Source organism: Electrona antarctica (genome assembly GCF_951216825.1).
Source record: "Electrona antarctica genome assembly, chromosome: 6".
Classification (NCBI taxonomy): Eukaryota; Metazoa; Chordata; class Actinopteri; order Myctophiformes; family Myctophidae; genus Electrona; species Electrona antarctica.
This window is the reverse complement of record NC_136811.1, coordinates 12,036,914-12,060,874: the sequence shown is the minus strand read 5'-3', so window position 1 is coordinate 12,060,874 and position 23,961 is coordinate 12,036,914. Positions and strand designations below refer to the sequence as shown.

The 23,961-nt window shown below is 43.5% G+C and overlaps 2 protein-coding genes across 2 annotated transcripts in view; one reads left to right on the top strand and one right to left on the bottom strand.

The window, feature by feature from the left end:
- Positions 1–1,227: 1,227 nt before the first annotated feature.
- On the bottom strand, positions 1,228–3,920 carry LOC306924953 (uncharacterized protein; the record flags this gene model as incomplete). The annotated part of the gene is made up of 7 exons (XM_079503633.1): positions 1,228–1,702; positions 1,832–2,007; positions 2,164–2,312; positions 2,617–2,788; positions 2,899–3,159; positions 3,339–3,525; positions 3,696–3,920. The coding sequence occupies 6 exons, from the start codon at positions 3,918–3,920 to the stop codon at positions 1,841–1,843; spliced, it is 1,161 nt and encodes a 386-aa protein (XP_079359759.1). The 3' UTR covers positions 1,228–1,702; positions 1,832–1,840.
- Positions 3,921–16,451: 12,531 nt separating this feature from the next.
- The window catches only part of pitpnc1b (phosphatidylinositol transfer protein cytoplasmic 1b), a gene marked incomplete at its 5' end in the record, with an annotated part of 81,248 nt that continues 73,738 nt past the window's right edge, over positions 16,452–23,961 (top strand). Inside the window, one exon of the mRNA XM_079503632.1 lies at positions 16,452–16,603. Within this exon, the coding sequence (XP_079359758.1) occupies positions 16,452–16,603 (152 nt within the window). The remainder of the gene's footprint in view (positions 16,604–23,961) is intronic.

Below are 23,961 nucleotides of genomic sequence, written 5' to 3'. Positions count from 1 at the left end.
GCACCATGTAATTTACCTTACAGTGCAGTAATTGATACCAACACATTACTCATTTAGTTGCCACAAAAACAATATTTCACCAAAACCAGAAAAGCTTGAACTCTTATTTCTTCTTTCTCAGGAAGTTCCGCTACGTCGCCTACAGGCAGTTTATTTGGTGGAACTGGCAAAGACTTGGGAGACGCAACAGAATCCCCATTCCCTCATGTGCTGTTAATGTCATTAGACAGACTTTTCCTAATGACCCCGGAATTCCCTACACTGGCTTCAGGCTGCCATAAAATCCCAATGTAACCTTTTAATGACAATAAATGGCTCCTCTACATATTACCAATAATGGCTTCAGGTGTTCATTTGTGCTTGTAGCAAATGTCTTTGTGCCCCTTCATATTTTGATTCTTGAACATAAATATCCAGACATAAACATGTACTCTATAGTTTGTGAAAAGTTCTTCACAGATTAGTTGGGAGTTGCCGGGTTGTAGGCATTTCAGCAGGATCACATAGCAGGCATAGTAGATTGTAAACATAGACACGATTTCCTGGATCTCAGATGTACTTATTATACTTTATTAACTAACAGCTTTGATGGATAAGCACAGGGAAGTACAATCTGCTAAAAGGATGAATCCAAGAAAGGCTATGGCTTGTTTCCGTTGGGGTCCTTTTGTACTCAATTCATCAAAACATTTAATGATAGACAAATACTGTATACAATACTATGCAAGAACATCATTAAAAGAAAACAATGTGTTGTCTTCTAGTAGACTTGTCTGCTTGGAGCTGCAGGGGCAGGTAGACCATATGACATGCCGGGTGCATGATTATGAAATTCTGACCGATATCCGATTATTTGCAGGATCATATCTGCCGATACCGATTCAGATATTATACAGATGACCACAATGGAAACAAGCCTAGGCCCTAGGGGCTTGGACCAAAGCCTGTTTATAAAGTATACAATCAATCAATACTCTATCCCAGTGGCTATTTTCACTACTGAAGGACTAACAAATGAGATTAGTACACAAATTAAATGTAGAAAAAATTAAGTTTATTACTTGATTTTACATGGTGACCACCCGAGAGATGGTTGGCAGCCGGAATGTAAGCAGTTTGGGTTAGCGCCCCAGCCTGTGTTTGCCGTGAGGATGCCCAAAAATCCACGTGAGGCCTTTAGGAGGGCCATTCAAGCCACAAGTGGAGCCTGTGGCACCACTGTTACCGTGCCGGTGGAGCCTGCGGAATTCACCACTCCCGAATGAAGTGTCTGGTGCGACGCTCAGGTCCTGGGCACACCTGGTGAGAGCAGGAGAGGATCTGGTGAGGCGTAGGAGGTGCCCGGCCAGGAGTCAACCCACAGTGCCTAGTCCCTCCACGCGCCGGATGGAACGCCCAGTACCGGCAGAGTAGTTCTGGAGCAGCGGATTGTGTGTCCCTGGTTTTTCCCTAATGGGACTGATCGAGGGTAGCTACTGGGACATAAGTCGGGACTTGATCACCCCGGCTGGGTCACCCGAGTGAGGGGTATGATGTTGGAAGACCTGAAACCCGTGTATTTTTTTGGTATTTTATTTTTGTTTTTTTGTGATGGGTAGATCTTGGGTAGAGCTGGCCAGAGCTAGATCTCAAGTGTGGGCGCCCCTGGTTCGATGCTGGATGATTCTGGGCTGTCCTATCAACCTCACCACCACCGTAAATTCTGTCTCACACACACACACACACACACACACACGCAGTATAACAATGACGAAGTATGCATAGTATAGGGATATATATACTGCAATGTAATAACTGAGTGAGACAACATAATGATATTGTAGAAACTCACCGTAGATTGCTACTTGTTCTTGAAGCGACTCACATAGGACGCTACTGCTTGGCTCATCTCAGGGCGAGTAGCATCGTGGCACAAGGGTGGTGGGGACTGAGGCATTACGATCTGGGTGACATCCATGTCTCCCGACACTTTGCAGACAACCATCTCCATCATTTTAGCTGTGTATTCTGTAACCAAATGGCAATATGTTCAAGATTTTGTATTAACTGTTGTACAATTCTTAGTCGTTAGTATCTCAACTCGGCCTTGGGGCAGCATAACTGCTACAGCAGCAATAGTTGCTACAAGGCTGCTAAATTATATTGTAGAATGTAGACACTCACCATAAGTGGCTTCAGTTTTCACTGGGCGAAGTGAATACTCTCCCTTCTTGGCCTTCGGGAACACAACTGACCATCTGAGCATACCATCTTTTCGAACTGCCTGCATGCGGCCACTGTTCTCATTGTAGTGCATGGCAGCAAGGTATGTTCTAATGAACGAGTAGAGAACAAAAATAGAGCATGTCTCTGAATAGTAAAGCCATACATACAATCGTTATACCAGGGGTAAGCAACCTTTGGCACCGGTTCCAACATTGGCACAAATGAGGGTTATCACTGGCTAACTGGCATAATTCTGAGAGAGACGATTTCTGGTTTAAAATATGATGTCATTAAAATTAATGTTGACACGGCACGCTGATTATCTAGAAAATAAAAACATGGCACTTAATTTAAATAGGTTGCAGACCCCTGGTTTATACCATAACATTTTTTTCAAAATGTATTGCCTACCTGGCATGCATTCCTGTGTAGGAGAAGGCCGTGTGCTTTGGGAGGAATTGGAGGATTAGTGAATGGTAGGCCTCTAGACTGGATGTCTGGTGGTCTGTGGACAGCAGTGAAATGTCCTTCGAGATCATAGTGCCATGGAGAATCTTCTCTAGCCCAACTGAGCTGGCAGAGTCTGGCGCACACGCACACACACACACACACACACAGTTAACATCGATTCCACTCGGTAATGCCAATTTAAGTTTACAATGACATTCTGGAATGAATGAAATTATAACTTACTTTGTTCCAGCCACACTTTTGTCCTTTCATCCTCTTCCAGTGGATCATGGGGACACGATGGCATCAGTGGAATTGGGAGGTCTGTGTGTTGGTTCTGAAGGTGAAAGAGAACAATCTGCCACTTGGCCAAAATCATGTCTCTTTCTTCTTCTGTGCTTGATGCAGCAGACCAGTACAGGTGGTTGATGATGGACTTCCGCCAAAGCCCAGCATCAACACTTTCCTTCCTGGAGGCCAGCAAGTCGATCTGCTTGGCGATGCCTACACATAGTATATACATAAGTATATGTAATTAGTCTACAATATAAACACGATTGTTTAATTGTTATGTTACAATGACAAAATATTAGTTATTGATTAGAAATGGTGAGTTTGTTGCTTCACTAATTCAAAATAAATACAAAATAGCACAAGCACTGTAGATACACATTCGATCATACCTTTGGCAATGTGCCATATGTCAAACCGATGGTTGACTCCAATCCAGAACTCCCGGACCCACTTTGCTACCTGACGATTTCTGTCAGTGATGAGTGTTCCCACTTGTAATCCAGCAGTGTCCAGGAACACCTTGGTTCTCTGCAGTCCAACCAGTTCACACCATGATGAGCTCTTGACCTCGTTACTCTAAGATGGAGAACAAACAAAACAGAACAAAACACATGTAAAGGAGAAACCAGATGGATCAGACACTACAGATCATTGAGCATTTTACAACTTGAAATGAACACAACAGAACATGCCTGGACAATCTCAACATGCAAAATTTTGTTGATTCTCTGCTCAATGACGCTGACTGTTCCAAACTTTGCCGAGTGTCCAGGGCTGTCACTCCTTCCATCCCCTGACAACACCAGTGGTCCAGTCATCTCTTCAAGGGACCTGATGATGTCACTTTGCTCATCCTTCCACAGTTTGACAATGGCAGGTTGAAGGTGTGCTTTCTGGTGCCTAAAGAATGTGTTGCGATGGATTGTTGCCAGTCCCATAATGTTCAGCATTCGAAGAGCTTTGGTCGGCATGCTTCCCGAAACAAGAATGGCAGCGGAAAGCAGCAAATTCCCCGCAGCAATCTTCCCAATCTTTGGCTGGCTGTTCCACTGCTTCACATGGCCACACGATGTGCAAGACTGAGTGATGTAGACTGCAGTTCCATTTACTCTGACTTTGCCAGGTGTCTTCTCAAAACACAACTCACAGGTTTGGAAAAGGGTCATTAGCTGCGACTCAAAAACTATGTATTTCTGGTCCTCCACAGGACCTCGGTATGCAGTTGCTGGCTCTCTGAAAAAGAAAGAATAAATTAAATATGAACCACTTATTCTGGGACAAACATTCTCCAAAAATAACAAATCTACATGTTCACAACTTGTAACATTTACGACACATTGTGAGCTTGTAGATCTGCGTAGAGATATCCTGTACAAGGGACACTGGAGGATGTCAAATAGACTATCATAAGGAAATACAATAAATGATGGTAAACTTCATAAAGTATAAAGGGTAAGTGATAGAACTCTCAGATAGTACAGATTTAGAGCTATCAGCTATGGGTTGAATAGTTGTGATTTCATTGTATTGGAAAATACAGTTAGAGCTGTTAAACGATGGCTTGAACATCAACACACGACATGATGTGTTTTGGCAAAGAATAAATGTGGCACCAAACAAAATGGCCACTGACCGAGTCACAGATGTCATCTCCTCATCCTCTTCATCCTCTGATGGGACATAATCTTCATCATCATCATCCATCCCTTCCTTCTCTTTCTCTTCCTCCTCCTCCTCCTCCTCCACCTCCATGAGCTCTGGCTCACACAGGAGTTCACACTGTACCCCAATGCTGACCATTTTGGGCGAGCATTGAAAACCTGCAATTATAGTCAATTGAGTACTTGTAGTTATATGGTAAATGGTGCATTTACTAAAGTGCTTTACATAGATTGAACATTACATTCACCCATTCTCACACCGATGCCACAGGAAGCCATGCAAGGCAAATGGGATAAATTAGAGGTTCAGTGTCTTGTTCAAGGACACTTCGACACACAGGGCCACTGACACTGTTTACATTACTCACCAACGGTCTTATGTGGAGTGGCTATCCAGGAGCACTGCGTTCCTCGAGTTACAGGAACTTCAGGAAGTACAGCCATGGATATTGGCTCGGGCTGACTTGGGGTCACAGAGGAAGACGTAGAAGGAGCCTCTACCTTTTGTGTGACCGCGGCTGCCAGGCACTTTATAAAAAAAGCACAGAACATACAACCATTACAATATGCAGTGCCAATGTAATAACTGGATATGTAACATACACTTGCTGGTGTTGGTAACAAGTTTACATAAAATGGTAAATGGTGCATTTATATAGCGCCTTTATCCAAGGCGCTTTACATAGATTGTGCATTACATTCACCCATTCACACACACATTCATACACCGATTGCGGCGGAAGCCATGCAAGGTACCAACCAGCACATCGGGAGCAATTTGGGGTTCAGTGTCTTGCCCAAGGACACTTCGACATGTAGACAGGAGGAGCCGGGATTCGAACCGCCAACCCATGGATCATTGGACGACCTGCTCTACCTCCTGAGCCACAGTCGCCCGCTGTCAAATGTTCATTCATATACATTTAGACATTTAGGCCTATGATTTTGATTGACTGAAACTGAATACAGTAACAGTTTGCAAATAGTACAGTGGTATGATTTTACAATGATGCTAAAAGGAAAACAAAAAAGGCACAGTGGCTTGTTTCCACTGTGGTCCTGTAAGTGTTTCTCAAATAGGGTCAGGGGGTCCCCTAGTTAAAGACCATGTGAGTCATTTTTTCCAAATATAATGTGAGTTGCTCTGAGTGTACAAATGGAACAAGGGTCAATTTGGTTCCATGTGTACAAGATCAGATTTAAATTATTACTGATGATAGATGTGGGGTCCCAAAGATCAAAATGTTACCAAATATCCTTCCCTTATGGGGATGGGGGTCCCTGACATATATTTTCAAATGGTGGTCTAGTATTCATGTCAATTTGGGGGTCCTTGGGAAAGCGAGAAACCATAACCACTGCTGTGTCATTATGTGTTAGCTACCGACTTCAGGTCTATTTGCAATTCAGTCTACTTGGGATGTCAGCAATTATTCGATATTACATTAGTAAAACTACCTGAGTCGTTCTGAAAGCGTGAAATTATAATAAACCGCGACATTATAATAAATAATTACAATACAATGGCGAGATATTCTAAATCTTCTAAACCACGTTGGGAGGAGAGTAATCAAATAGACGTATTGTACATTTAGGCCTACATACTTCGGTAACAGTATTCTACAACAACACAAAACAAGGTTCTTATATAAACACTTACCCTGTTTACTTCCATGACGTGTAAGGCCCTCGACTTCGGCCGAACTACTGTAGCAGCGGACTGGCCACCAACAGTGGGATGTACAGAAGGGACTGCATCTTTTTTCAACCGTGGCCTCGACACAAAACCAGCCTTCCACTGCCCGTATGCTTCATAATCTGTCGGGATGAAGTGTTCTCCACATATATTGGACACGCCTGGGACTCCCTTGTTCCAATCCGAGCGTTTGATGCGTGCAAAAGTATCCCACTTCTTTGCAATCTTTTCGTTCTTGGGCCAAACATGGATTGGAAGGCCTTCCACAGCGACATTGCTGCACCCACCGATCACGCACCGCTTTGGCATTATTTTTAAATAAAAACGAACTAAAACACAATAAAAGTACTCCACACGACCACAACCACCAACTGACCGCAGCACTCTGCTGAGCCGAGATATTTTAGAGTGTTCCGGGGCTCGGTATAGTGGAGGCTTTCCAGCTCTGGCGAGTGGCGGAGTCGTATCGGCACCGGGCAGGCCGAGCTATTGCAGAGTGTTCCGGGGCTGGGTAGTGGAGGCTTCCCGGCTCTGGCGTGTGGCGAGACGAGGCTAGCTTCTGGGTCGTACTCTTGTCGTATCGGGCAGGCTGAGCTGGCAGAGTGTTCCGGGGCTAGTCGGTAGTGGAGGTTTCCCGGCTCTGGCGACGTCCTCCTAGGAGTAGCCTCGGCTACTTTCATGCACGGTGGAAACAAAGCCTCGTAGAGACTAGTGTCTCAGTCGTAAATTCAGCGGTATTTTTTTAGCCTTTTCTCCCGCAGGGGCCCAGGAGTGTTCCCAGTACTGCGGGTACTGCTTCTTTTGTGAAAGTTTAAAATACAAGTGATGGAAAAACGGCCGTGCTAACTGCTAAAACAACTCACTGAAAGAAAATATTTCGCGGCAAGCTCTCTCTAGTCTCTGCACTCATCGGACCGGGTTTGTGCGTCCCTTTTCCCCGCGCTGCTGCTCAGCTGCTGGCGCTGATAAGGAAATGGGCGTGTCTATCCGAGTTAGCATTGCAACAAGACAAAAAGACATCTCCTGTTGACGTCACGCAACCGCGTCATCAACAGATTCCGAAGATTTTTCCAAAGTTCCCGGATGTAATGATTTTATTTTATAAACCTAAAATGTCAAATGTGTATTTTACCCCCAGACATTTGTTATATATCATTGGAAAGCTTAAAGGTTTTCTGAGAGACGTGTGTCAACAGTTTTGCAAATAAATAACATGTTACTCCCTCTTTAATCCATCCCTCTGCCCCACAAATCCCCACCACACTGCTCTCTGCATAAATTATCGTATTCTGTGCGTTTTGGGTGTGTGGTGGAGTGTTTGTTATTGGTCCCAGTGGAGAGTCCTGATGAATGCGTCCCAGTCCGACCCCGTGATCACTCCCTGCTGCTGCTTAACTCTGCGCGCGTGCACGTGCACACACACACGACATACACATACATTCCCATTCTCTCCTTCACTTACACATTCTCTCTCTCGCTCTCTCTCTCTCTCTCTCTCTCCTCACACATTGCTGTCTCATTTTGTCCTCACGGTAGTTATTTCTGTCCTTCTCTTTCTTGTTTGTTATTTATTTTCATGCACTCCCTTTTTTATTGTATACATTTTTGATCCCACACATTTGTTTTTTACCCATTTCTTTACCCAGTGCCAATTATTGTCTAAACTGTAATCCTGGGTGCTATACCTACTCCCTCTCTGCCAACCTGGGGAGAGCCCCGAACTGCAGCGCATGCTTCCTTCAATGCATGAGGAGTGAGCAGGCCGATTCGTATCACCTGACAAGGGGGGGATTTCCCCGGTATAGGACGTAACACTTTATTCCAACCAGTTCCTTTCCCCTCCATCAGGCGCCCCGGCTGACCAGGGGGAGGCAGTGTAGAGACCAGGATTACTTTTTGTGAGGGTACCTAACCTAGGGGACACGGGGAGAACATGCAAACTTTTCAAGTACGCCTCCCCCCTCTCTCTCTCTCCCTCTGACACTATGGGCCCTATTATGCGTGTCTTAAGTACCAGGTCTTATGACTTAACTTAAGACCTGGAGGCGTGGTCAATGCTGTTTGGCCACTCAGAATAGCCAAATGGCATTGATCACGCCTCCAGGTCTTAAGTTAAGTAATAAGACCTGGTACTTAAGACATGCATAATAGGGCCCTATGGGCAGTATTATGCGTGTCTTAAGTACCAGGTCTTATTACTTAACTTAAGACCTGGAGGCGTGGTCAATGCTGTTTGGCCACTCAGAATATCCAAATGGCATTGATTACGCCTCCAGGTCTTAAGTTAAGTAATAAGACCTGGTACTTAAGACACGCATAATACTGCCCTATATTTGCTTGTGTGTGATGTGGATTCCTGTTCCCGTGGAATCCTGTTCAGATTAATGATGACATTTAAGAACATTGAACAATTTAAAATAGCATCTATTATTCATGTGGCAACACCAGTACAACAATGTAGTGAGAACACTCCGTATCGCTGAGCTCATGAATATTATGGACACTCTGGAAATGAATTATTCTTTTTTATGATGGGAGGAGAGAGAGGACATGAGAGAAAAGATGCGCGCACGTGCGTGTGCGCCACGCCTAAAAACATTGATGTCCTCACGAGTATAGAAATACAAGCGTGCGCACGTGCGTACATGTGCGCATGCATAGTATAGTGCATGTGGGTAGCTGAACATGCATACATACAGTATTTACATATACGTGCATCTCAGTTTGAGTGTGTGCGTGCGTGTGCACGTATGTGTGTGCACACGTGCATCGTGCATGCCATATACGTGTGTGTGGGGTGCTAATTGACTAACTGTCGGGCTCTATGTTACACCCGGGGCGAAACACCACAAACCGCAGTGCAAGCGTTAATTGCTAGGTTAAAAGTGACACAGTTGTCAGTTCTATACCCACGTTGTGCAAGTCCCCTACAGTATATAGTAATATGATGAGCACTCGTGGGAACGCTGATCTTAACCCATTCTGGGCGGGAACCCCTTTAGGTGTTTTAAAGCATTATGTTGTACTTTAGCTGTTGAAAAACAGCAGATCTACAAGCTCGTAGCGCGGCACCGAGTGCCGCGCTACGAGCTTGTAGGTCTGCTGTTTGAATATATTCTTTCAGAGCGAACGTTTTTAACTCAACTCGTTGTCCCTGAAACAACATATTTTGAGATGGGGGTCGGCAGGGCAAATACATATAATTGACATGAACAAGTTTGAGAACGACTGACATAGAAGGTTCAGAAAACTGTGAGGATTTAGAAGACCTTTTGTAGAATCAAGCTCAGGTCTAAATGGGTTAACCACTTGAACCCTATACGAGTGGTCGACCGGAGTGCCCCAGGGGTCCCCTCATTTTCCCCCTTTGGCACAAGGCTATTGCAAGTGGGCCCCAAATCATTGGTAAAACACTGTAAGATATCAATGATACTATAACATCATAAAAACTAAAATTTATTTTCTTCAAAACCTTATAAAGATTTGTTTTCATTGTGATACTGCATGGTAAATATAGGAATTAAGAGTATAGTCCTAAACCACATTGATACCAGTACAGCCGGAAAAACAATCGATTGATTGATCATTAGAATAAACGTGCTCTGAAAATGCACACGGCCCGCCCTGCTGTCCACTTACTGTATGTGGTGGCGAGGTTTTCAAGGGAACGCTGATCCAGAGATGGTTAGCAGCCATTGCTCGATAACCGTGGTTCCCAAACCTTTTCATGTCAAGGACCAAATTGACATTAATTAGCCCCGCGGACCCCCATTTGAAAATATATGCCAGGGACCCCCATAAGAGAAGATCTTCACGTCTCTAGCAGTGATTCTCAACCCGTTTAATTTCAAAGACCCCTAGTTTGACATGCATATTGGTCTACGGACCCCCAGTTAATGGCATTTCTATCTCTGGGTCCCCAATTTTCATCGTAAAATCAATGTTAATTTAACTCTGAGAGTGTCCAAATGGACCCTATAACGGATTTGGTTCCATTTGTACACCATCAGTTACAGACCCATAAGGGTCCATTTGGTTTCAAGCTATCATTTGAAACTCAAACTATCATTTAGCCCCGGAACTCCCCTCAAGGACCCCTGGGGGTCCCCGGACCCCACTTTGGGAACCACTTCTCCATCAACTAACTATCCCTACACAACTCACCCTAGAGCAGGGTTCATGTGGTCCGGGAAACTGCGCGGAGTGAGAAAGGTCAGGGAGTGATTGCGCTTCCAGACCTCTCATCTAAAGTCCAGCTCACTTCCCCCCAGAGCTGTGTTTTCCCACTTAAAGAATGCATTAGATAGATTGACCTAGTTGGGTTTCGCAACGTGCACACGCTGCTCGCAATCAAAATCCATCCAAATTCAATACATGGCCGTATTGACATTGCATTACAGCATGGTAGATGACATCGCCGAGAGACTCATCATGGAGGTTCAATGAAATTAATAATGATTCCGGACCAGATTATCCGTATATTGCATCATGGAATGCAGCGTGGCTCCAGTCACTTCTGCCGTGCTGGGAGGCAGCAAACATGGGAAATCGTTTTCATGGTCAGGAAAGATTCGGATATGATTAATAAGCTATAGGGAAATAGTTGAGTAGCCACTGCCCGCTGCTGCTATGCATATTTCAGCACAGGGACGAGAGACAAAGAGATGGAGAGGGAGAAAAGGAGACAGTTTATTTATTTCAATAAGTAGGGAATTGGCTGTCTGGCTGGCTCACTGACTGAATCATTAAATGACTGACTGACTCACTGACTGACTGAATCATTAAATGACTGACTGACTCACTGACTGACTGGCTCACTGACTGAATCATTAAATGACTGAATGATCACTAAATGACTGAATGATCACTAAATGACTGACTGACTGACTGACTGACTGACTGACTGGCAGACTGACTGACTGGCAAACTGACTGACTGACTGACTGACTGACTGGCAAACTGACTGACTGACTGGCAAACTGACTGACTGACTGGCAAACTGAATGACCGACTGGCCAACTGGCACAGTCTGGAATTACATCTGGAGCCGTAACGATCTTGAATGAGATCTCTTCATCCCTCGCATAAGTGCACGTGTGCGTGTGATGTACATGCACGAGTGTGTGCGTGTGTGCGTGCGTGCGTGCGTGCGTCTCCCAACGGGACACAGCTTGACAACCATCATCGGGATTCGATACGGATAATAGTGAGCGCTCCGTTTCATCTGGTGCTGTGGGGAATTCACATCTCTTACACGCACGCCCACACACACACTCCTCTTACACACGCACCCACACACACACTCCTCTTACACGCACGCCCACACACACACACTCCTCGTGCACAATCACCCAAATCCCCCCTAACGGGTGGTCCTGTGTTGGTATCAATTAAGAAGCAGGTCCAATCAATGTCACAGCATGCAGCAGACTGATACGGGCCTACAAGCAGATTAACACCAAGTTTACATCTTCTTAACACATCGGTTGCTGCCAGCATCTCTCACACTAAACGAGTGCCAGCAGATATGGGAGATTTTACTCTGAAAAGCCCTTCCGTTCCCCAACTAAAACCGGGAGGCATAATGTTCCATTTTTACCTCACGGTGGTCACGCTAAAGTCTCTCTAGAAATGAAGTCAGAAATGAAGTCGGAATATTGCCCATCTGGTCAAAACCACGGAGAGTTCCCTAGATTAGGAGATACGAGCCATTCTCGGCCACGCCTAGTGGCAGAAAAAACGACTTTCTGGCCTTGACAGCCCATAGATCCAAACATCTGATTGTATTAAACGATGTTATACTGCCACCCCACAAAGAACAGACATCGATACATAAGAAACTAACAACTATTAACCAATATAGTCTATAAAACTAAGAGACCTAATTTCACAGCATAAAGATAAATCAAACAGACAACTGAGCTAAACTGCAACCGTATATCTAGAATACAGGGGTTTGACTTTAGAGTAGGCTGCCCCTAATGTGTCTTTTAGATAAAAGTACACCTAGAGTGTGTCTTTTCTTCTTTTATTTCTTATTTTTCTTTTAAAGATAAAAGTACACAGGAGTGTCTTTTAGATAAAAATACACAGAGTGCCTTGTACATAAAAGTACACATAGAGCATCTTTTAGATAAAAGTATACCTAGAGTCCTATACTAGAGTCAGTAGTCACAAATTCAGTGTCAGTAACAGACCATCAGGCCTGGTTGTGGAGCCTGATCGGCTGCAGACACAAAGGACTGGCCAAGTGGATTTGTGGTGTGTGCATGTGCGTGTGCGCGTACGTGTGCGGCGCGCGTGTGCTTGTGCGTGCGTGTGTGTGTGTTGAGGAGGATTGAATCTGAGCTCGTTCCTCGTCTTTGCAAGCTCGTCTTAAAGGGGATGTGAGGCGTTCTAAAGGATAGCGTCCAGCTTCCTCCTAATACACCTCCAGACTGTACAGTAAATCCTATACAGAGTCCTCCTCAGCAGCTTGTTCTGCTGTTGGCAATCATGCCTCATGTTGATCTGCTGTGTTTCTGCTATAGCCTTTTGTTCTTTTGGTTTTTTTCCCCCCAGCTTACCATGCATGGCCGATAAAGATTCAAATTTACTGGCCGAATGCTTCATTTAACTCCTTAAAACCGGAAAGGCATCAGTGTCATTTTATATTTGAGCTAAAAATAAAAAATAAACACATTATTTTATATTGGCTGCAAGCTTGTAGATCTGCTACTTTTGAAAAATCATAAATTATATTTATAAATATTTTTTAAAACATTTTGAACTCTTCTGGGTGTCCCTGGAACAAAATATTTTAAGATGGAGCGTCGGCAGACAAATATAAACATAGACATATATTGTAATTGTGGTGGTCCTTGACATGACAAAGTTTGAGCACCACTGCTATACACTGACACCACGGCGCGTAATCAGCGCCTCAAACTGTGACTCCGCCCACCCCCGGGGGAAGTTGTGATTTGCTCTCGTTTACTGCAATGCAATTTGCGGCATTTTAAAAACAATATTGAGCAGAATAGCGATTATCAAACGTATTTGCAATGCCATACGTTGAAAGATCTGTTGCCCGTGGACAAGGCACGCTACCTCCGCAAGTTAGATAGCATCGGCATAGATGGTTGTCCGTATGGGATTGGGCCAAGTTGCATTGGCAGCCATAGAAAATTCTTACCCCAGGCTAAAACCGGATGTGACATTTTTGGGGCGTTCCTGTCAGTGACGTTAGTTATGCCCAGTCGGGGTACATACAGTTGGAGGCCATCGATATTGTCCTTTTCTTTTTGCTGAGGTTTGCGTGATCTGCGCAAAAGGACAGTTAACCCATTTTGGGCGGGAACCCCTTTTGGTGTTTTAAACATTATGTTATAATTTAGCTATTGAAAAATAGCAGATCTACAAGCTCATAGCGCGCCACCGAGTGGCGCGCTACGAGCTTGTAGGTCTGCTATTTTTGAAAAATCGTGAAAATATTTATTTCAGAAAACTGGAGGATTTAGAAGGATTTTTTTAAATTTTGAGGTCAGGCCTAAATGGGTCAAATGATAAGGGACAATATCGGTGGCACCCAACTGTATGACCCAGTTCCAGGTCTTGAAACCATCGTACCCACAGGATGCAGTGCCAGTCAACACATGGCATCGCATCTCTGAGAGCAAGTACACATGAAAGGTGGGCACAGTCAGTCCCTCTGTCTTGGTCTCTTTCCCAAAGTGCTCCAGTAAGCCGATCGATGGCAGGCTCTGCACATTCCTGAAACTCTGGAAAGATATTTTACCCCAATTAGCCCGTGGGATTGTTTTGCAGCTGTAGCCTAATTAGGCTGCAGAGTTTGTTAGGAGCATATACCAACTGTTGTTAGTTCACCGAGTTCACTGTATGTTATGATAGTGGTTTGTTTATGGTTATGCCTTTAGCCAATTTTTATGTAAAGATACTGTAGACCCCACGTTGTTTTGAACATGCATGGGGGCTTTCATAGATTCTGCGAATCCGTTGCACAGAATTGATGTTTTTATGAATTTATGTTTTACCATGTGTAAAATACATTCGAGCTATACGATATGACTTAATCCATTGAGACCTGGAACGCATCCATGTCACGTTAGCGTTAGCGTTTTAAACATTATGTTATAATTTAGCTATTGAAAAATAGCAGATCTACAAGCTCATAGCGCGCCACCGAGTGGCGCGCTATGAACTTGTAGATCTGCTATTTTTGAAAAATCGTTCAAATGTGCCTCAAATCTTTCCGAAAATTGTCATGATTTAGAAAACTTTTTTTTTTAATTTCGACGTCAGGCCTGAATGGGTTAAGAGAGAGAGAGAGAGAGAGGGAGAGAGAGGGAGGGAGAGAGGGAGCCTATTTCACCCACACAATAATAACCCAGCCAATCATGCTGGGAACCGAAAACCTGAACTGTTGTCAGTACAACAACCCCGGCGACGCTATGGGCGACCTGACGAAGCGCCGCGTTGTCTGCTCGTCGAGAAATATAATTGAGAATCATCTGCGTAACGATGAAAATGTTTTTTGTCCTGTGTGCAAAGCCCATCACCACGCAGCAGATGCCAGGCAGACCTGATCGGCGCTGAATGCTAATAGGCCAGCGCACATGATGGCACAGGCTGTTCTCTGGCACGCTCAGCGAACACAAGATAGCGATGCGGAGGGAGAGGTGTCAAATAGAAATGTCCTGTCACCCACCGTGTTCCCACTGCACGTTGTCCCTGATCTCTCTTCCAGACAGTGTTGATGTTGACAGCACATTTTGATGTAGTTTTAGTCAGTCTTTTGAATAAACATCCATTTAGTGTTAGTCATGTTTTAGTTTGAGTGTATAGTATTGTTAAAGGTATATTCAGTGATTTTGCTTCATTCAAATATCACTTATTTTTTCTTTTTATTTGGATAATCCTTCCTACTATAGAGTGTGCTGACCATATAAGGAGTTCCTCCCTGTCCCCAGTGAGCCCCTGGGGTCAAAAAACCCTAGTTTCAGTTTTGGTGGCGGGTGGCAAAGCCTTCATCCAATCAGGATGAGAGGGGCCTTCCTCCAATCATGTGTGGGGGCGGGACTTGGTGCACATGCTGTTGCACTTCCCCCCACTGTAGAGCGTGTGCATGTGCACATTTTGTTACCGGGGCGGACTGGGTGTTTTTCCAAATCACCCAAATCACTGAATGCTCCTTTAACTACATATCGTGGGATTGTAGTCGACAGAAATGCATTTTGGTGGTGCCTCGATGCCGTCGTATAATGGCCGATTTTGCACTTGGTTGTATGCTGAAAATAGCCGATCTACAAGCTCAAAAAGCGTTTCAGTGCGACGTGTTGTGAGCTTGTAGATCTGCTATTTTCAGAGCACAACACCCGAACGCAACAAAACATAAAATGACTCGTCTAGTTCTACTGGTTCTCTTCTCCACTCTCTTCCCTATTAGTCTAGTTTGTAATTGTCAATATATTTAATCATTGGTGTAGAAGCCGTCCTCACGGTTTAGTTTGTATAATTATTTGTATTATTATCACAATTGTTGTAGTTATTATTGGAATTATTGGGTATTGGTTTGACGGGTTATAATTAAATTGAATTATTGTTTGGACAACAGCTAGGGGCACGCCTCCCCAGGCCTAATTGCTTTATGGAGAGCATAAGTAGGCCTGGGTGATTGGGGAGCGGCATGCACCTGGTGGACAAATGGTTTTTACCAGACAGACAACACAGAAGAGACAATGCCAGAAGGAGCTGTTTGTAATGTAATGTCACTGCACTTTAATGGAAGTAAACGCAAACCAAAACGACATTCAAACTGTGGACATTGATTTATTTGGTTTATTGCGTACATCCATAATCTCTGGGTGCATCAGTGGGTTTGTTGGCTTTGTGGAAAGGTTTGGAACCGACAAAAGAGCCACAACAATTGGTATTAGTCATCATAGCTTAGTTTTTAATTTCCGTCTATGAAAAAAGGTAGTCGATTTTAGTCGACGAAATTCTCTCTCTCTCTCTTTCTCTCTCCCCCCTCCCTCTGTGTGTTGGCCAGGCTAAAGGCTGACCTAAATACTTCAGGTTTTTGATGATCAGACTAAAAGAGAGATCAGAGAAGTCCAGAGGGTCTTCTCCCTCTCCTGTGTGGCGTGATGGCGGAGAGGAGGAGGGAGAAGATGAAAGGACACAACAGAAGGGGGAGTGAGAGGACAGGAGAGGACAGGAGAGGAGACGGAAGCGAGCAGAGGGCTGGAGAGGAGACGATGGAAAGCAGGCACTGGGCTGAGAACAAAAACCTGCCTGGGTATTGAAATGACGGTGATGTTGCCCATATCTGAAAATATGATTAAATCATATTATCCAAATGAATAGTGTAAAGGAATTGATAAGCAAATGTAGGCTATGTAACTAAAGTACACAATTGAATGTTGTGCCGTGCAGGCTGGAAAAGAAAGGGTGAAGAGGAGAGGTTCCAGCCATGCTAAAACTATCATTTGTAACATAATTCTTCATCATAATTTTCTAGGCCTTTAGCTCATGCTCTTATCCAGAGTGAGCAGAAAGTTTTAAAGTTTTCACTTTGACTGAAACTGTTCAAATCGCTCAAGGGACTGTCCCTAAAACACCTTCAGTTGTTGAACACAGTTCAATCATATTTGCTTGTTTCTGTTTACCAGGGCAGTTTGGGAAAAGAGTGGCATTCAAAAAGTTAGAATATGTAAAATAAGAGGTTTCTGCCCAACATCAACGATATGGTCCGCATGAACTAACTGGCTGAGCCAACAGTTACAACAACACACAGCAGAGTGTTGACAGAACAACAGTTACAACAACACACAGCAGAGTGTTGACAGAACAACAGTTACAACAACACACAGCAGAGTGTTGACAGAACAACAGTTACAACAACACACAGCAGAGTGTTGACAGAACAACAGTTACAACAACACACAGCAGAGTGTTGACAGAACAACAGTTACAACAACACACAGCAGAGTGTTGACAGAACAACAGTTACAACAACACACAGCAGAGTGTTGACAGAACAACAGTTACAACAACACACAGCAGAGTGTTGACAGAACAACAGTTACAACAACACACAGCAGAGTGTTGACAGAACAACAGTTACAACAACACACAGCAGAGTGTTGACAGAACATTCCCCAACTTGGGAGAACCATGCAGGGTCCAACTCCAGCCAGGAGAAACCACTGAAGTACATGAGAACTGACAAACTACAGGTTCTGTTGATGAGGACTGACAAACTATACAGGTTAATGATGAGGATGACAAACTACAGGTTCTGTTGATGAGGATGACAAACTACAGGTTCTGTTGATGAGGATGACAAACTACAGGTTAATGATGATGAGGATGACAAACTACAGGTTCTGTTGATGAGGATGACAAACTACAGGTTAATGATGAGGATGACAAACTACAGGTTCTGTTGATGAGGATGACAAACTACAGGTTCTGTTGAGGATGACAAACTACAGGTTCTGTTGAGGATGACAAACTACAGGTTCTGTTGATGAGGATGACAAACTACAGGTTCTGTTGATGAGGATGAAAACTACAGGTTCTGTTGATGAGAACTGACAAACTACAGGTTCTGTTGATGAGAACTGACAAACTACAGGTTCTGTTGATGAGGATGACAAACTACAGGTTAATGATGAGGATGACAAACTACAGGTTCTGTTGATGAGGATGACAAACTACAGGTTCTGTTGAGGATGACAAACTACAGGTTCTGTTGAGGATGACAAACTACAGGTTCTGTTGATGAGGATGACAAACTACAGGTTCTGTTGATGAGGATGAAAACTACAGGTTCTGTTGATGAGAACTGACAAACTACAGGTTCTGTTGATGAGAACTGACAAACTACAGGTTCTGTTGATGAGGATGACAAACTACAGGTTAATGATGAGGATGACAAACTACAGGTTCTGTTGATGAGGATGACAAACTACAGGTTCTGTTGATGAGGATGACAAACTACAGGTTCTGTTGATGAGGATGACAAACTACAGGTTCTGTTGATGAGGATGACAAACTACAGGTTCTGTTGATGAGGATGACAAACTACAGGTTAATGATGAGAATGACAAACTACAGGTTAATGATGAGAATGACAAACTACAGGTTAATGATGAGGATGACAAACTACAGGTTAATGATGAGGATGACAAACTACAGGCTCTAATGATAAGGATGACAAACTACAGGTTAATGATGAGGATGACAAACTACAGGTTAATGATGAGGATGACAAACTACAGGTTCTAAACTAATGATGATGACGACTGACAAACTACAGGTAATTGTTACTGTTCATTACGCACTATAGGAAATGCATGGTTACACTATAAACAATATTGATTTACTTAAAGGACCAGGTATTTCACCATTTTCAACCTATCTTATAATCTTTGTGTATTTATGCAAGAGCAATGTCTTCTGTTTCTATGCTCTAACAACAAAAATAACAACACTATAATCGAACCCGCCTACCGACGATGTCACTGGTAGTAGGCAGGTCTCTGAACCGTCCACAGCCCTATTCTGAGAAACACAGACCAAATGGAAGGAAACTGTGCCATCTTGTAATGAGCGTTAGTGAGGACCAATAATATTAACCCATTTGGGCGGGAACCCCTTTTGGTGTTAGCATTATGTTATGCTTTAGCTATTGAAAAATAGCAGATCTACAAGCTCGTAGCTACGAGCTTGTAGGTCTGCTATTTTTTTTTAAATCGAATAACGACTGACATAGAAACACAGCTTTTTCAGAAAGCTGTCATTTTCAAACAGACATTTTTAGAATCTGATCTCAGGTCAAAATGGGTTAAGATGGGTTGAAAATGGCTGAAGTGGTCCTTGGACTGAGCACTGATCAGTTGCTGTTTTCTCACCCATCCATATGGCCGCGTAATAAACACGGCACAGTGTCTCTGTGATGAACAAATTATCACCCAGCGGCCGCCGCCGCCGCTGCCCTCGCTACCCACTCAGGCTAATGCCCACTCACGGCCTGGCAGGCACGCGCACAAACAGGAGCCAATGGGTGCTTGAACTCCTGCCCGATTACCTTCATAAGAGAAAGTGTCCTCTTCTCTCATTAGTTCCCCCTCCCGCTGAACCAAACGACTGAGTCATTCCCTGCCAGTGTGTGTACGTGACGCGCCATATGCCCCCACTATACGAGACTGTTATGTAACGCCATATGCCCCCACTATACGAGACTGTTATGCAGTGGCGTGCACAGATAGACACTAGGGGGTGCTAGAGCACCACCTGCCCTTGCCCTCTGGACAGCAATGTCCAAAGGGCAAAAAAAAAAAGAACCTTTTTTTTTGTACAGTGTACAGTATGTGGACCATGGTGACATTGATCAAAAAAAAGCTTCTAATATATTATTTATGCCCCACAATCTATAAATCTCACATGCACTATTAAGGCAACCGGCCGGTTCACAAGGTGCCCTTTTTTCACTTGAGCACCTGCCCCTCTAAATATCTGTGCACGCCACTGCTGTTATGTAACGCCGTATGCATACGGTATACGTACTGCGGACACCGCACCAGGGTTGTTTTTGGCAGCAAATTTAGATTTTGGTTTTAGTCATTAGTCTCTTGAATGGTTTTCATTTTGTTTTAGTCACATTTTAGTCACCTGGAATGTTTTAGTGTTAGTCTAGTTTTAGTCGACTAAATATCATACGATTTTAGTCGACTAAATCTACAGTTGATTTAGTCGACTAAAATGTGTTTTGGCGGGCCTTGATGCCGTCGTAATGACTGATTTTACACTTGCAACCAATTGTAAAATGACTTGTCCACTAGTCCCTTCCTAACACTTTAGTCTTTATTTGTTGACGAAATTGTCAGTATATTTAGTCTTAGTTTTAGTCATCATAGCTTAGTTTTTATTTGGTTTCCATTTAGTTTTCGTCAGTGGAAAAAGGTAGTCGACGAACATTTTTCGTCATAGTTTTAGTCAACGAAATCAACACTGAAATGTTTTAGTTTTAGTCTAGTTTTAGTTGACTAGATACCATAAGATTTTGGTCGGCGAAATCTGCAGTTGATTTAGTCGACTAAAATGTATTTTGGCCGGCCTTGATGGCGTCGTATAATGACTGATTTAGCATCCGGTTGCACGCTGAAAATACCAGATGTACAAGTTCAGAACGTTGTGATCTTGTAGATCTGCAAATACCTGAGCGCAACCAAATATAAAATGAGTTCTACATGGATCTCTTCTCCACTCGTCACCCCCTAACATTTTAGTCTTTATTTGTTGAGACAATTTATTGTCTTTATAGTTTTGATTTTGTTTTCATCAGTGAAAAGCACTGCTACGGGTGCTCTAGCACCCCCTAGTGTCTATCTGTGCACGCCACTGGTCCTCGGCAGCTCCCATTGTCTCACTGCGTTTCAAGTGACACCATTCTCCCATGCTACCGATCAGTGGTGGAAAGTAACTAAGTACATCTAATCAAGTACTGTACTTAGGTATACAATTTTGAAATATTTGTACTTTACCTGAGTATTACTATCACTTCTACTCTATCTCAGAGCCAATTTTTTTTTTACTTTTACGCCACTACATTTCTTTTGAAAACTTTACTAGTTACTTTGGAGTTTTTCATTTTGATTAGAAAACATACATTGACCACTTCAGCCCTATATACATTTCAGCCATTTGAAAATAGCAAATCTATAAGCTCACAATGCGCCGCGAATCGCGATGCAACGCATTGTGCACATTTGTGTACTTTTAGTACTTTAAGTACATTTTGATGCCGATACTTTTGTACTTTTACTTGAGTACATTTTGAATACGGGCCTTATACTTGTAATGGAGTACATCTACATTGCAGTATTTACACTTTTACTTAAGTAAAAGTATATCTTCTTCGAGGTATATCTTCCCATCTGTTCTTTTGTCTCCCTCGTCTTGTACGGAGACAAGGCACACCAAAGAAGAGATGGAAAGATAACATCAGAGAATGGACTCACTTCAATATTATCTACCGTTGATGAACTGTGGAACGGCAGTCGTAAGTCGTAACATAATGCTATTCATTGTTCTCCTGATGAACCGAGTTTGGACTGAGCGGACATTATTAGATTTATTACCTCAATTTATATGCAAAGGTTGGCCTAGCACTGATGCCCTTGTTTCCAGTGCCACTCTGCTTCATACAGTAAAACAGATTCACACACCCTGGGAGCTTCCCAGTGCAAACACACCTACTGTATGTGGTGAAGTTTGTTGGTAAGATTATCTGGAGTTTCCTGTAATATACACAACCGTATTCCATTGCTTTTTAAGCAGTGTGAGAGGGGTGAGTGCTGCTCACTCACTGCCTGGCGAAGACCTGCCCTGTATGCATGCTCGTGTGGGGGATTGAACCAGCAACCTGCCCCATGCTATAATCTGAGGGGGTTGAACCAGCAACCTGCCCCATGCTATAATCTGAGGGGGTTGAACTATAGCAACCTGCCCCAAAACAAGCTGATGAAACACCGGGTTGAACAGGCCAGATAACATGGGGCGGAAAATCTTACATTTTTCCTTACAAAGTCACAACTCTTCCCGTAGGCACTCTAATCTCCACCCTCTGTCGGCAGGGGGGGGGGGGGGGGGGGGTGCCTCCATCATCATTCACGCGCTTGAGGGATGACAGGGGGATGACCTCTGACCTTATGCCGTGTGACCGGAGCTAAGATTGAAGAGGAGTTAATGCAGTGATGGCACGAAGCCCACCCTGGTGCTTAATGATCTGCTGTGAGCGCTCCGTTTTCACTTTAATACGCGCACACCCACTGACACACACACACACACACACACCCACTGACACACACACACACACACACACCCACTGACACACACACCCACCCTCTGATGTTCACCCTGACCACTGCTCTGACATTGGCGACACACACACACACACACACACACACACACACACACACACACACACACACACACACACACACACACACACACACACACACACACACACACACACACACACACACACACACACACACACACACACACACACACACGTGAAAGATGATGCCGCCACTCCTCTCACTCCTTCCACCTTCTGCTTCTACTGTACAGTACAGTACAGTACAATACACAGTCCAGTACAGTACAGTACAGTACAGTACAGTACAGTACAGTACAGTACAGTACAGTACAGTACAGTACAGTACAGTGTTGCAAGATTACAATAGTGAAAACAGCCAAACAAGCTCACAGCGCCTCGCACCGCTTGTAGATCGGCTAGTTTCACTGTATATGCCTCTTTCTTATGTAATATTTGACAATTTGGCCAATTAAAAAGGTCATAAAATTCATTACATTGCAACTTTGGAAATGTGCAGATATCCTGTATACACAATACACGTAATACTTATACATACTGTATGTGGGTGTGTTTACTGTATTTATTTTTGTAATCTCCTGAAGTGTAACTGCATATTCTTACTTGCGACCCATAACAACCGTTTGGGAACCGTTGGTTTAGGTATAGCTTGGTCCCGTGACACAAACAACTTAATTCCCGGCTTATCTGTGTGGGTGTAACTAGGCTCCCTTTGTTTCCCCCTGGGAACCTGCCCTCACAGAGTGTTAAACGCTACACTAATTCTCCCACGAGCTCTTCTACAATTACTAATTGACACAGAATTCCACCAATGCACACCTGATAGTCTAGTAGCCAGCCCATAGAGCCCCATTGTGAACCCGGACATGTTGAGTACACCAAGGTGTTATGTTAGAAATGTTTAGTATGGATCCCCAACATGTAGAAACTGCCGGATGCTAACTTGCATATGTTGAGCAATTTTCATAATTGGCATAATATGTGACCATACCAATTACAACCTATAGAAGGCAAAATATTCAAAATTTCATCATGCTTTATGTAGCATGTGACATGTCAAACTAGGGGGTTTTCATGATGCTGAATCCATTCCAAGCATTAGTTTTGCAAAAAGATAAAACACTCATTGGGCTAAAAACGGCCAATGCCGTCATCACAAATTGATGATGTCAACACATTTGGGCAAGTGGGCATGGCCGTTTTAAGCCCAATGAGTGTTTTTTTGTAAAACTAATGCTTGGAATGGATTCAGCATCATGAAAACCCCCTAGTTTGACATGTCACATGCTAGATAAAGCATTATGAAATTTTGAATATTTTGCATTATATAGGTTGTTAATGGTATGGTCACATATTATGCGAAATATGAAAATTGCTCAACATATGCAAGTTAGCATCCGGCAGTTTCTACATGCTGGGGACCCATACTAAACATTTCTAACATAAAACGTTGGTGTACTCAACATGTCCGGGTTCACTTTTTGGCTACTAGACTAATAAGAATTTCCGGCCCCGTTAAAGGCATTCATACTCCCGTTTTAGGTGATATGGTGACCACTGAAACGGTGCTTCAACAGAGAGATGTGTTCAGAGGATGAATGGTGAGTCGCTTAATCACCACGGCGTGATGTCATGTTGTAGTTTTCGGTGGTCACCTTCAGTAGTTCTTTTTCATGAACAATAGCATGATGTACAAACTTGCAACACAGCACAAAGTGACACGATGTGAGCTTGTATATCTGCTATTT